The sequence below is a fragment of the Spodoptera frugiperda genome, chromosome 28, assembly GCF_023101765.2.
Source record: "Spodoptera frugiperda isolate SF20-4 chromosome 28, AGI-APGP_CSIRO_Sfru_2.0, whole genome shotgun sequence".
Lineage (NCBI taxonomy): Eukaryota > Metazoa > Arthropoda > Insecta > Lepidoptera > Noctuidae > Spodoptera > Spodoptera frugiperda.
In genome coordinates this window covers 13,485,527-13,500,239 of record NC_064239.1, presented here as the reverse complement: position 1 = coordinate 13,500,239, position 14,713 = coordinate 13,485,527, and the positions used below count along the sequence as shown (strand labels likewise).

Here is a 14,713-nt window from a genome sequence, read left to right as displayed (position 1 = left end):
CACTGCCTGGGCGGACCGTTTATTTCCCCCATACTCGTGGGACTTATATGGAGAAGTCAAAAAATAAAACCTTTTTAAAACCACCATCGAATGAGAAGGAGAGGGCAAGTGAGCTCAGCTCGCTTGCTGTTGCTGGAGAGAGCCGGAGTGGCTCTGTTTCCCTTGGGCCGTACGGGCCCCAAGTCGGAGGGTGTCGGGCTCTGAGTCCGATTCCTCATCCGCATCAGGCGCTTGCTCACTGCGCAGCGTGAGCTCGCAGCGCCCGAAAAGGGGGACGTTTAAACGTCCCAGGTTGGAGGAGGGTCGAGGGCCGTCCTCCAACGAGCAGGAGGCCCCAGCCCCTAAAATCCCTACGGCCTCGCGGGGAAGGGGTAAAAGAAAGGGCAGTGAAAGGCTGGTACCCACTACTCAGGCCGAACCAACGGAAGCCGACTCCTCTGAAATGGAGGTGTCTGGTGGCGAGGGCTCAGTAGGCCAGAATATTGGTGTAACTGGCGAGGTTAGCCTTCGCAAGGCGGTTATGGAGGCACTCCGTATGGTGGCTGGACAGAAGTCCCAGAACGCCCGAAACGGAGTGCTGAGACACGCGAAGGCTACTATTATGAAGGCCGCTCGGCAAAACGGGGCGCCTTTAGCAGCAGGGCGGCAGATGACCGCCTTGCAAAAAGAGCTGGGGGAGATGCGGCGGGAAATGGCCCGGTTGACAGCCTCCAATGCGGCTATGGAGGCCGAGCTTCGGTCGGCTAAGGCCGAGCTCGCCGCTGCTCGTGGAGGTCGAGGCCAGCCTTCACAGTCAACGGAGGCTGACATGATCGGCCTAGTGCGGCGGGAAATGGCTGCGTTCCAGCAACGTTTTGACGTGCTGGAGGGCAGGATCCTCCGCCCCCCACTAGCAGCGAGTCAAAGAGCGCCAAAAACCTTTGCAGCTGCAGCGGCGACCAATTCTGGTCAGTCAAGCCGCTCTGCTCAAGGCCAACCGCCGGCGAGAGAGCTGGTAGCCTCGCCAGCGCAGGCTCCGGCTGCACCAGCTGCCAAGGCGCCGATAGGTCGTAGGCGCAGGGGCACAGTGAATCAGCCGGCTGTTGCCCCAACCGGAGTAGAGCCTACCCCAGTATCGGATTCTCCTGTTGATGGCGGCCAATGGCACGTGGTTGGAGAGGCTAGGAGGGCTGCCAAGGAGGGACGAAAGCGCCGCAAAAAGGAACAGCGGCAGCGGCGGCAGCAGCGGCGCAAGGAGAAGCGCGCTGCGGCAATGCTTGTCGCCCCTAAAACCGCGGCGGTAGTGATAACGCTACAGCCGGACGCGGTTAAAAGGGGCGTCACGTACGGCGACGTCCTCGCCAAGCTGAAGGCGGCGGTAAATCCTGCGGAGTACGGGGCCCCAGACGGGTTTTCTATGAAAGTCACGGCGACTGGAGCCCGCCTACTGGAGGTTCCCGGCGAGGCCAGCGGTCCATCCGCTGACGCTCTTGCCGAAAGGCTCAGGGCGTGTCTCGGGACGGACGAGGCTCGCGTATCCAGGCCCACCAAGTGCCTAGACTTGCGCATATTGGGCCTGGACGACTCCGTGACGGCGGAGGAGATAGTGGCTGCTGTAGCCAGAACGGGAGGGTGCCCTGCAGACCAGGTGAAGGCAGGCACCATCCGTGCAGAAAATTCGGGGCTGCGAACGGTTGTTGTGAGCTGCCCCGTCTCAGCGGCCAAAAAAATAAAGGAGGGTCGAAGGCTCCTGGTGGGCTGGGTCTCGGCGCAGGTTAAACTGCTCGAGCCTCGGCCTATGAGGTGCTACCGTTGCCACGTGGGTCACCACGTGAGCGTTAAGTGCACCTCAGAGGTGGACCGCAGTGACTGCTGCTTCCGCTGCGGTCAGCCCGGTCACAGGGCCGGCTCGTGCTCCGCCCCGCTACACTGTCAAGCATGCGCGACAGTTGGTAAGCTGGCCAATCACCGGGCCGGGAGCAGAATCTGCTCCCCTCCTGCCAAAGCCAGGGGCAAGGCTAGGCCCTCCGCAACCCCCGCCGTTCCCGCCGCCGCCACCGCAGTAGCAACCGCTTCCCCTACTGCTGCTGTCGCCGCGGCCGCTGCCGGCTGTAATGCCGCCGAGGAGGTCGTGATGGATTGTCAATAGTGACTTCATTACGCCTCCTCCAGGCGAACATCAACCACTGCGCTGCCGCTCAGGACCTACTACTCCAGAGCATGGCGCAGTGGTCGATTAATATCGCCGTGGTCTCCGAGCCCTATTTCGTCCCGCCCAGGGATCATTGGGTGGCGGACTTGGATGGCTCGGTGACCATCATCTCGTCGGCCGCCGCCGGTACCCCGACTCTTGAGGGTGCTCAAAGAGGCCGGGGTTGTGTCGCAGCACGGTTCGGAGAGATCGCTGTGGTGGGCGTGTATTTCTCTCCGAACCGAACTCTCGCCGAGTTCCACAACTCCCTGAGGGAGTTGGTTGACGTCGTCGTCGGGTTCCGTTCCCTCCCCGTGCTTGTCCTCGGGGACTTCAATGCCAAGAATCTGGCTTGGGGTTCCCGGATCACTGACACGCGGGGTAGGATGGTGGAAGACTGGGCTCTGGAAACGGGCCTAGTCGTCCTGAACCGGGGTTCTGTCCCCACGTGTGTGCGGATGCAGGGTGAATCGGTGGTGGACATCTCGTTCGCCAGCCCCGCTCTGTCACCGCGTGTAGTCGACTGGTGTGTCATGGAGGAGGTGGAGACATATTCCGATCACCGGTACATCCGGTTTGATGTCTCCGCCGAATCCGCGGACCCACCAGTAAGACAGGCCCCATGTGGCCCGCGTTGGGCGCTGAGGCAATTGGACCGGGAGCTATTCCTGGAAGCCGCCATCGTGCAGGCCTGGGTGATACCACCGGACAGGCCTGCCGACATTAACGAGGAGGCACGGTGGCTCCAGGACGCCATGTACAGGATTTGTGACGTGGCGATGCCCCGGGTCCGTCCAGGACAGCGGAAGCGCCAGATGTACTGGTGGTCGCAAGAGCTGGCTGTTCTGCGCAGTGCGTGCGTTGCTGCGCGACGCCAGTACACAAGGCACCGCAGGCTTCGTATCCGTCCTCCAGACGCGGAAGCTAGAGAGGCGGAGTTATATGAGGGGTACAAGGCGGCGAAAGTCGCCCTAAAAACGGAAATCCGGCGGGCCAAAAACCAGGCCCGCCAGGAGATGCTGGAGACTCTGGACAGAGACCCGTGGGGACGCCCCTACCTAATGGTGCGTGACAAGCTCCGCACACAGGCTCCCCCGCTGACACAGAGTCTCCGGCCAGAGGTTGTAGAGGAGGTGGTCACCACCTTGTTCCCCCAATCACAGAGGGGCTACATCCCTCCGTGCATGACTCCGCCCCCTGCGGTGCCCGATGCGGGCCACAGCGACGACGACGACGACACAGCACCAGAAGTGACCGAGGCAGAGCTGAGAGTGGCGGTGCGCCGGATGGGCGCCAAGAACACCGCCCCGGGACCCGACGGATTGCCTGGCAAGGCGTGGGTCCTGGCTTCGGAGACTCTCAGGCCTCGACTAATTGGTCTTTTCAGCGCATGTTTGGAGAGGGGCCAGTTCCCGCTATCATGGAAGGCGGGTAAACTGGTCCTCGTGAAGAAGCCAGGGCGCCCTGCGGACTCTCCGTCCGCGTACCGGCCCATCGTGCTACTCGACGAGGTGGGAAAACTATTTGAAAGAATAATTTCAAACCGCCTCGTCGCGCACCTGACGGGAACAGGGCCGGACCTCGCGGACGGCCAGTTCGGCTTCCGCAGAGGGCGCTCTACGGTGGACGCCATCATGCGCGTGAGGGACCTTACGACGGGGTCTGCAGTGTCCAGGGGTAGAGTCGTTGTGGCGGTGTCTTTGGACATCGCCAACGCCTTTAACTCTCTGCCCTGGAGCTGCATTCTGGAGGCACTACGATATCATCGGGTGCCTACCTATCTCCGTCGTATAGTCGAGGCTTATCTGACGGACAGATCCGTCATCTACCCCGGTCACCGAGGTGAGTGGAACCGGCGAGAGATGTCGCGCGGTGTTCCACAGGGATCGGTCCTGGGACCGCTCCTGTGGAACATAGGCTACGACTGGGTGCTGCGCACCGACCTCCCGAGCGGCGTCAGCGTGGTTTGCTACGCTGACGATACGCTGGTACTAGCACACGGGAGGTCGCACCAGGCGGCGGCCGACCTGATGATGAGAGCGGTTGCGATAGTCGTTGAAAGGATCCGGCAGCTGGGACTCGAGGTGGCGCTTCATAAGTCCGAGGCCATGTGCTTCTATGGCCGCGGGAATGCGCCACCTCCGGGTGGGTTCCAGATCATGGCAGGAGGGGTTTCCATCGGCGTCGAGGTGACGATGAAGTACCTGGGACTCGTCCTCGACAGTCGGTGGAAATTCGAGGAACATTTCCGACGTTTGGCTCCCAAGTTGGAACGGACGGGGGCTGCCCTAAAGCGGCTCCTACCCAACCTTGGGGGACCAAACGCCTCCTGCCGGAGGTTGTACGCGGGGATTGTGCGGTCCATGGCCCTCTATGGGGCCCCGGTGTGGGCGCCAAATCTACGGCGACGACCAGCTCGTGCGCTGGTTTCATCCCAGAGGGTCATGGCCATTCGGATGATCCGTGGATACCGCACGATCTCCGGGGAGGCGGCTAACCTCCTTGCGGGATCACCGCCGTGGGATCTGGAGGCGAAAGTGCTCGCGCACGTATATAGCTTACGTGCGGAGGCGCATCGCCGGGGCGAAAGTCCACTGCCGCGCCAGATTAGGGCGTGGCGGGATGAGCTCCGGCGCGATCTCATGGCGGAATGGAAGCAACGACTATCGCAACCGAGGGCTGGGCTCGCTGTTATAGCAGCGGTAAGTCCCCTCTTTGAGGAGTGGCTAGAGAGGCGTCACGGCGTCCTCACCTACCGCCTGACGCAGGTGCTTACCGGACACGGAAGTTTCGGTAGGTTCCTGTTTCGGATTCGGCGGGAGGAAACGCCCGGGTGTCGGCATTGCGTGGATCACCCGGAGGACACGGTGGAGCATACAGTAGCGGTGTGCCCTGCATGGGCTGAGCACCGCCGTGTCCTTAGGGATGTGATCGGCGACGGTGACCTCTCGCGTCCGGCTTTGGTTCAGGCCATGATGCGGAGCGAGAGGGAATGGGACGCCGTCTCCTCCTTCTGCGAAGCAGTCATGCTAGCTAAGGAGGAGGCGGAGCGCGTGAGGGAACGATCCTCCTCACGCCCCAGCCGCCGCAGAAGACACTCCGGGCGTCGGGGATCGCGTGACGATCTCCGGCCACCGTAAGTGCGGGTCTGCGGACGGCGAGCAAGGGTAGCTCGCCGCCCGACCAAAACCAGACCCGTGCGTACGGCGCGTCGCGTTCCGCGCGCGCCTCAAAGAGCCAGACCACCACAGATGGGGCCCAGTAGGGCTGATGCCTGATCCGGAGCTGCGGACAACGTAAAAGGTTACCGGGGCTCCGGCTCAAAGCAGGAGAAGGAACGGGGTGGTTTTTAGTCAGTAAGAGTCTGACACTCCCTCCCGCCTCACCCAAGGCGGGAGAAGTCATTGGATGATTTTCCCCCCTCAAAAAAAAAAAAAAAAAAAAAAAAGGGCAGATGGTGATCTACTTAAACTAAACAACAAACTTATACGAAATACCCCGCGAACTAAAAAATAATATTGTTATCATAACATAAACAGTTCTTTTTAGCAACATCATCACGTCAGTAACCCTTTATCAAGTCGTTGAGTTGTTTATCGCACATCAGGTCCTCGACCCGAGATCTGGGATCCATTTAACATGATCAAACGCACCCTATGTCTGCCCCATATCCCCGGGGCAATGTGTAATCGACCGTTTACGACGTAAACGTTCTTTCCGAAATTGATTGCAGTTTTCCGAATGTTAGCCAGGGATAATTTGAGGTTTTGGGAATTGTTTGGTTTAGTATAGTTTGCGGGGAACATAGAAAGTAGGATGGTTCAAATGTCCAGAAGACAGGCAGGCTTTGAATTTGTGGTTCAAACAGGCTTCTTGTTTAAATGTTATAAACCAAATCTGACTGTTCACAATAAACTAATAAACTAATGTTAATAGAACTAATATTTAAAAAAGCCGGCGTAAAGAGTATCACGAGTAAAGCTGCGAAAAGGAATCTTATAATGTTTTTCTCGTTTGTCTCCAGACTCCTCAGCCTGGATGTGTCCTCCCTGGAGGACGTGTACTGGCTGGAGGACGGCACGGCGCGCCACGTGCTCGACCCGAAGGACTTCGGCGCGTGGTCGGCCGCCCGGCAGAGTCTACCCACCGGCAAGGAGGCGCTGCAGACCCTCAAGGCTGATCTATGGAGCGCTGTCGTCAAGAACAGCAAGCACCAAGACGCTTGGACCTGGGGTTCGAATATATTTATAAAACACGATGTTATTTAAATAACAGGCATTCTATTTACGAAAGGTGGTCTAACATGAAATACCTATTCTCTGTAAGTTGATATTTATCCCTATTGCAGAACCAGTTTTCAAAGAGTTAGCTGTCTAAGTTGAGCTGATTTTAATACAGAATTTCAAACATCGTGCAAAATCTAATATTTTTCCCAAACTAAAAAATCCCCTAAAGACACATTCAGTAGAGAGTTTTTAGGATTTATTGACAAATCTCGATCCTCTACGTCTACCTGCAGGAGGGATGCTGGTGGTATCAGTGTCGGTGTGTGGGCTGGTGACGCTGGCCGCCATGACGCAGCCCTCACTCGCGCCGGAGGCCAAGCACTCCCTGCTGCAGTACGTCACCGGGAAATATCTGCACCCGCCTAGTTGTAGGGTATTTATCCAGTTCTTTATATTCTATGTCGAATGTCTATTATGCGTAAGTAGTGCCTGATTGATACATCTTCCTACATTGTATATCCACTATCCTTTCCATCTGAGTAGGTATATGACCCATCTATTTTATCTTTTTTCAGTTCCTAGTTAATATTTCAATTTATTACACTCAGTATCTACTTACCAATCTACCGGCTATCAAGTTGTATCCAATTTTGTGTATTTTAAACTCAAAATGGTTGAGATTTGAAGATTAATTTTTCACCTGGCCATTTATAAATAGATGCCCTTTGAAACTCGTGCCGTAAAGGACATATTGGTAAGCGAAGTGTGGGCGATATACAAGCGTAGGTCGTGTAGCCGATATTAACCTTCGGGAACTATAACATCGTTACGTGCTGGCCGAGAGAAGGGACTGCAAGCCAGGAAATCGAGTTAGAATCTTGTAAAATAATAACTGACGTTACGCCTTAAAGTATTTTACACTTTTCTGAAAATAGCGCCTCACCTTCGTCTAACATAATTTGCAAATAAAATCTAGTTTCTGAAATTGACTTCTGAGAAATGAAAACCTTCAGACATCCTTTGATTGATTCGAGGAACACAGAATGATGTTCTCAATTATGATCAGGTTTTATTACATTGAGTTTAGTTTTAATATTTTCTTCTACCAATCTTTTCATCTCCAGGTCGAATGGGGTTGGACAGAACCCCAGGCGGTGGGAGAAACCATGTGCTTCACCGTCCACTGCTTCCAACGCAACGGTCAGCCCTATCCCATCTGCGACACTGACGAACTCACGGTGGCCATTACCCACGGCTCCAGGAAAGTGAGTGGGGTTGGATTTAACTTCTGGGTGATTCATCACATTTTTAACACAATTTTATCGACGTTATTATCCTCTACTCCTACTGAGGCAATCCGGAACACATTAATGAAGTTACAAAATTACAGGAGGATAATGATTGTCCAATAGGGAAGATGCAATATTTTTATTTATGTTTTCATTGTAAAGCATTCCATGTAGAATAGACCACAAGTATATTAAAAATTAAAAAAAACCCTAATTTATTGCAAAAAATGCGTTTTGAAACTGACAGTTTAAATTTTCGCGCGGAAACGGACCTATAGTTCCGATGACGTCATACCTGTTTGTCGATGTCTGTCACTGTTCACTGTTTGTTACCGTCGCTGGCTTTTTTCAAAGGACATCAACCAAAATGGGCTAGAGTTTTGAACAGCTGTATTGAGAAAAAAGAAGTTCACAAATAATTTAATAATAATATTTAATGAATTTTGATTTCTATTCGGGAGTGTAAATATAAATAATATTAAATAAGAATAAAAACAGTTTTCTAATTGATTATTGTTATTATTGGTGACACTGCCATGACAACAGTTTTGTGACAGTTCTTTTTCGTATTATATTGTGAATATTATTTCGATTTTGGCTATTTTTGACGACTGTGCTATTCAAAATGAATTCTGGTGATTTTCTATCCGACGACCCCGGCTCACTCTTAGACTCAGTACCCGCTCAAACGTTAACCCTGGCAACGAAGCCGCTTTACATGACGACGACCCCGTAAACTTGGACTTTCCGATTTTGCCTAGTGAATCTATATATTGTGTCAATTGTGGAGCTGAAATCACTCACAGGAGAAGACACAATGTTAATCTTGTGGAAGTGCAGCGAGTTATGTGCTGCAATGGATCGCACCACAAGTGGTAAGTCATTAAGTAAGTAAGTGTAAGTGGTTGCTGCGAATGCTGCGCTCATATCATATCTGTGATATGGTATTTAAGTTGGGCAAGGCATGAAAATGTAACTCCACCAGCTCAGTTTCTAGAAAATGTTATTGTAGTGTTTGTGTCAGTATAGTAACTATAAAGATAGTTACATATATGCACATACACTGTCTCGTGCACACGGATGGTGGGGCGCGCACGGTATACACCATACCATAGACTATACAATATGGATAATACACGCTGAGACACGGTCGAGAGCGGACGCGCGCCTGCACATATCGTGTGTTGTCGAGCCAGTGGCAGTTTGTAGTGATCAGTGTGATACGGAGTATATTACAAGTGGCGACGAGGACAAAGGTCAGATTTTATTGTTACCATAAAAAAAAATTGATGAGGGTAATGAGTCACCTAACGGAATTTCGCCTTGCAGAAAATTATTCTTCTCGTATCTAAGACTTCTACTTAAGTTCATTAAGGGATCCATAGATACCTCCAAATCAAAAATAAAGAACCTAGCTTATAACCTATTGTTACGTAAAATTAATAAAAAGTGTCATGCAATAAGCAACAATAATGCCGCCGATTAATTACCCACAACAAGACAATACTTAAAATACAAATTCGTTATGTACTAAATACTAGATACTTATTCGTTACTGTGAACCATCTATTAAAACAAGTTGATCACAGTAAAACCAAGAGTTTTCGTATTGAATAAGTTTATATCAGTAAATATTTTTATACATTCCCTAATTTTCCCGCCAAAAAAAAAACATCTCCTTAGCAACCGTAACTAAGGCGCGTAAAATCAACAACTGTCAAGCGGAAGGTGCTATAACGTTTTATTTTATTTTTTTTTGTTATAAGAGTTATTTAAACAGACCAAAGAGTTTGTAAACTATTACTCTAAAAAACAAAACTTAGTCACTAAAGAGTTTTGATGTTGAGCTTGGTATATAATGCTCGACCCGAGGTCGGTAACATTACAAACTATTGTGTTGTTCGGGTTGGTCATATTTATGATAAACATATTATACAGTTAGATTAGATTAATCTTACCAGCAGATTGTTGTTGTGACCCTAATTGCAGACACAATTAAAGAACAATAGGTATGCTAGCGCCGGCGATAGACAGTTATGTGACACATTAATGCCATTCAATTGGATACATTTGGTACAAAGGTACCCCCATTCAATTGGAAACATTTGGTACAAAGGTACCTCCATTAAATTGGAAACATTTGGTACAAAGGTACCTCCATTAAATTGGAAACATTTGGTACAAAGGTACCTCCATTAAATTGGAAACATTTGGTACAAAGGTACCTCCATTAAATTGGAAACATTTGGTACAAAGGTACCTCCATTAAATTGGAAACATTTGGTACAAAGGTACCCTCATTCGATCGCAAAGTTGCATATTGGAAGAAACTTATTATTTTCAGGTCGCCCCAACTGACTCTTCACGATGTCAAACAACTTACCGCCATTAGAAAAATTAGACTTGGAAGGCGACAGTGCCTCATTAGGTCAACGTTGGGAAAAATGGAAAAGATCTTTATATATTTACCTGGAGGCGACAGAAATCACGACACCTATAAAAAAAGAGCGACACTCTTATTATTAGGTGGTTCGGGCTTACAGGAGATATTCTACAACTTACCCGGCGCAAATGCAGAATTAAGTGGTGATAATGATGTGTTCGCAATTGCAATAGCAAAGCTAGATGATTATTTCACTCCTAAGCAGAGTAAAGTTTACGAAAGGCATTTATTCCGTCTGTTAAAACAGGAAGAAGATGAGAAATTTGAAAAATTTTTAGTGAGGTTAAGAAAACAAGCGGAGAAGTGTCAGTTTGATAAGCCTGATGATCATTTAATCGACCAGATAGCAGAAAAATGTACATCAGTAGATTTACGTAAGAAAATTTTGAAAATAGGGGACAATATAACTCTTGAGAAAATAATTACGGAAGCTAACACGTTAGAGGTTGTCAATCGGCAAATGGAAGAATATGGGCAGAAGAATAAGTCAGTTAGTCAGGAAATAAATGCAATAGCCCCTTCCAAAAGAAGACAGTTAGACGGAGAAGGAAGAGCTTTTAAATTTGATGTAAAACGATCAAGGGTCAATCCAAGTAAGAATAAAGGATGTGGCAGATGTGGGAATCAAAAACATGCATCGGAAGATATAAATTGTCCGGCAAAAGGAAAAAAATGTCACAGCTGTGGAAAATTTGGCCATTTCAGGCAATATTGCAAGACTCAAGTCTCTCGGAAAAGGAAGAATGACGAAATCGATAAGCGGGAAGATCAGCCGATTAAGCTGGCTCGTAAACAGAAGGAAGTGGATCACGTAGCAGATGAAGAAATAGACTATGTATTCAATATTAACGATGATGCGAATATAGAATGTGAAGTGGGTGGCATAAAGACAACGATGTTAATTGATTCTGGATCAAAATATAACCTAATAACTGACACAACTTGGAATACTTTAAAAGAAAAAGGAGTGAAATGTTCAAATCAAGTTAAACAATCAGATAAAACACTTTTAGCTTACGGCAGTAAAATACCACTTGAAATTATGGGATCATTTGAGACAACTATTAAAGTAAACAAACAGGAAGAACGTACAAATATTTATGTTATTGCAAGAGGATCAAGAAACTTGTTGGGCAAAGACAGCGCTTTACGCCTTGGAGTACTGAAGCTCGGTATTGGAATTGATCAAATTCGGAATGGGCCGTTCCCAAAATTTAAGGATGTCATGATAGAGATACCCATCGATAATTCTAAAAAACCCGTCTGTCAACCCTATCGTAGAATTCCAATACCAATCGAAAATAAAATAGAAACTAAAATTAAGGAATTATTAGATAGTGACATTATTGAAGAAGTTCGAGAACCATCAAAATGGATATCTCCAATAGTGCCGATATTAAAAGACAACGGGGAATTACGACTTTGTGTAGATATGAGACGTGCAAATACGGCAATAATGCGAGAAAATCATCCATTGCCTTCAATGGAACACCTTCTGCCTAGGATAAAGAAAGCCCAATATTTTAGTAAACTAGATATAAAAAATGCATTCCATCAAATAGAACTGCATCCAGATTCTAGACATATAACAACATTCATTAGCTCAAAGGGTCTTTACCGTTATAAACGCTTAATGTTCGGAATTACTTGCGCACCTGAATTGTTCCAAAAAATATTGGAAAAAATGCTTTTAAAATGTGATGGGGTTATCAATTTTATCGACGACATATTAATATATGGCCGCGATGAGCAAGAACATGACTTACGTCTTCAGGAAGTATTGCGTGTATTAAAAGAAAACAATGTCCTACTGAATACCGAGAAATGCCTGTATAAAGTACAAAAAGTAAATTTCTTAGGACATGAGCTAACTCCTGAAGGTGTTAGACCATTAAATAAATACATAGATAGTGTAGCGAAGTTCAGGGCTCCCAAGACTGTTGAAGAACTACAGAGCTTCTTGGGTCTAATAAATTATATTAATAAATGGATACCTAATCTCGCTACAACGACAGAGCCATTAAAAGCCTTATTAAGACAAAAGTTTGGGAAACATGCAAATATCGAAGAAGTTTGGAGGAATGAACAGGAGACGGCTTTTTCGCAGATAAAGGAAAAGCTTAAGGATATTCCGACTCTTGGGTATTATGATGTCAATGACAAAACCCAAGTTATAGCCGATGCAAGCCCGGTTGGACTAGGAGCCGTCTTAGTACAGATCGATGCCAGAGGACCCAGGATAATAGCCTATGGTAATCGGACATTAACTGACTGTGAGCGTAGATATAGCCAAACTGAAAAAGAAGCTCTAGCTTTAGTTTGGGCTATTGAGCACTTTAATATTTTTCTTTTTGGGAAAGAATTTGATTTAATAACGGATCATAAGCCCTTGGAGGTTTTGTTTGGCGTAAAGTCCAAACCATGCGCCAGGATAGAAAGGTGGGTGCTAAGATTGCAGACATATAAATACAATATAAAATACAAACCTGGGAAAACAAATATAGCAGACCCCCTATCCCGGCTATGCAAATACTCGGAATATTCGGCGAATAAAAATGACGAACATGTGCATCATATTGTCGAAAATGCAAGGCCTAAAGCCGTTTCTATGGCCGACATTGAAATGCATTCTGAAGAAGACGAAGAAATTCGTAAAGTGAAGAAAGGCATTTATAATAATGACTGGGACGACAGTATCAAAGGATACAAAATATTTGATACTGAGTTATGTTTTTATGGCAACGTTCTCCTAAGAGGCAATAAATTAGTCATACCTTCAAAGCTTCGTAAACGTGTGTTAGACGCAGCACATGAAGGACACCCAGGAATAGTGGCTATGAAAGGACGTCTAAGAGGAAAGGTATGGTGGCCCAGGATAGACAAGGATGCGGAAACCATAGTTAGGAGTTGTAAAGCGTGTACTTTGGTTGGTTTGCCAAATCCACCTGCTCCTATGAAACGTCGTGAACTTCCTGAAGCACCCTGGGTTGACGTAGCGATGGATTTACTAGGACCTTTGCCTAGTAATGAATATCTACTAGTTCTCGTCGATTATTATAGTCGCTATAAGGAAGTTAAAATAACAAAAACGATTACTAGTACTCAAATCATCAAATTACTAAAAGAAATATTTAGCCGTTTAGGTTATCCTTCATCAATTACGGCAGATAATGGACGACAGTTTATAAGTGAGGAGTTTAAAGATTTCTGTAAGGAGTGTAACATAATACTCTTCCATACTGTCCCATACTGGCCTCAGCAAAACGGCGAGGTAGAGAGGCAGAATCGTGACATTTTAAAACGTCTAAAAATTGGCAAGATAGAAAATAAAGCTCTACCAGAGAGTTTGTGGGACTACCTCTTGATGTACAACTCCACACCTCACTCTGTGACAGGAAAAACACCATCCGAACTGTTCTTTAGAAGAAAAAACAGGGACAAAATTCCCATGCTACAGGATATAAATAATAAAGAAGATGACACCGAAATCAGAGATAGGGATAAAGAACAAAAAGGAAAGGGGAAAGAGTATGGAGATAAGAGAAGAAGAGCACAGGATGTGGATTTAAATGAAGGGGACAAAGTATATGTCAAGGAAATGGATAAAGCAAACAAACTAACTCCAAATTATAACCCAACGCCACACGTTGTTGAGAAAACCAAAGGTGGAGATGTTACCATCAGAAATGAAGAAACAGGACAGACTTTAAGGAGGAATATATTACATCTTAAACGAACAGAAGGTGTATGGAAAGCCGTCCAGGCAGATAAAGATGCAACCATGATTAATTCAGTGATTGATTAATATGTAATTGGAATATAATAAAAAATATTGTCTTGATTAATAAAGTTTGTTTTGATTAATAAAGTTTTTAATTTAAAACAAGAAAGGGATGTAGTGTTTGTGTCAGTATAGTAACTATAAAGATAGTTACATATATGCACATACACTGTCTCGTGCACACGGATGGTGGGGCGCGCACGGTATACACCATACCATAGACTATACAATATGGATAATACACGCTGAGACACGGTCGAGAGCGGACGCGCGCCTGCACATATCGTGTGTTGTCGAGCCAGTGGCAGTTTGTAGTGATCAGTGTGATACGGAGTATATTACAGTTATGTTAACATTATGAAAATGAATAGTTTCACAAATAAACGATTTATTTTAAAGTGTTGAAGTTTTTTCATATATTATGTTTAATTATTAATTTGATACAAAGTTTCTTATCTATACGTTTTCTTTGTACTGTAAGCCGCTCAATAAAGTAAAAAATAGTACAATATTTTCATGTTCATGTTCAAGCCCAAACGCCATACAAAGTGGTTGATGTCATTTCCTCTATTTTCAAGATATATTTTGATAAAACTAAAAATGGATATCCCATCAACATCTGGTTATTACAACAACAGCACCAAAAAAAGCCGTATTGACTCATGTTTCGTGCCACTGTGTCCATCAACTTCAACCAAATTTCCTAATAAATTGTTTTTAACTAGGCCTTCTGATCCCAAACTGAGAAAAAAGTGGTTCCAAGCTAAAAATGTATAGACATTTTACCACCTGGAGCTTGTATCA

The 14,713-nt window shown here is 47.0% G+C and overlaps 3 protein-coding genes across 4 annotated transcripts in view; all 3 read left to right on the top strand.

The window, feature by feature from the left end:
• LOC118265271 (3-oxoacyl-[acyl-carrier-protein] reductase FabG) overlaps positions 1–3,428 on the top strand; it is a 247,171-nt gene extending 243,743 nt beyond the window's left edge. The window contains exon 5 of the mRNA XM_050705978.1: positions 3,418–3,428. Within this exon, the coding sequence (XP_050561935.1) occupies positions 3,418–3,419 (2 nt within the window). The 3' untranslated portion in view covers positions 3,420–3,428. The remainder of the gene's footprint in view (positions 1–3,417) is intronic.
• LOC118265453 (apoptosis-resistant E3 ubiquitin protein ligase 1) overlaps positions 1–14,713 on the top strand; it is a 55,154-nt gene that overhangs the window by 28,034 nt on the left and 12,407 nt on the right. For both annotated transcript variants that reach the window (XM_050705981.1, XM_050705980.1), the window contains exons 3-5: positions 6,195–6,403; positions 6,690–6,829; positions 7,521–7,661. In XM_050705981.1, the coding sequence (XP_050561938.1) occupies positions 6,195–6,403; positions 6,690–6,829; positions 7,521–7,661 (490 nt within the window). The remainder of the gene's footprint in view (positions 1–6,194; positions 6,404–6,689; positions 6,830–7,520; positions 7,662–14,713) is intronic.
• LOC118268563 (uncharacterized protein K02A2.6-like) lies at positions 7,805–14,256 on the top strand. Its single transcript, XM_050705976.1, has 2 exons — positions 7,805–8,941; positions 10,030–14,256. Exon 2 carries the CDS (start codon positions 10,130–10,132, stop codon positions 13,931–13,933), a length of 3,804 nt encoding a protein of 1,267 aa, XP_050561933.1. The 5' UTR covers positions 7,805–8,941; positions 10,030–10,129; the 3' UTR covers positions 13,934–14,256.

What these genes read in the sequence shown, in the direction of transcription:
- LOC118268563 (XM_050705976.1), top strand. Translation starts at nt 10,130, where the DNA reads ATGGAAAAGATCTTTATATATTTACCTGGAGGCGACAGAAATCACGAC.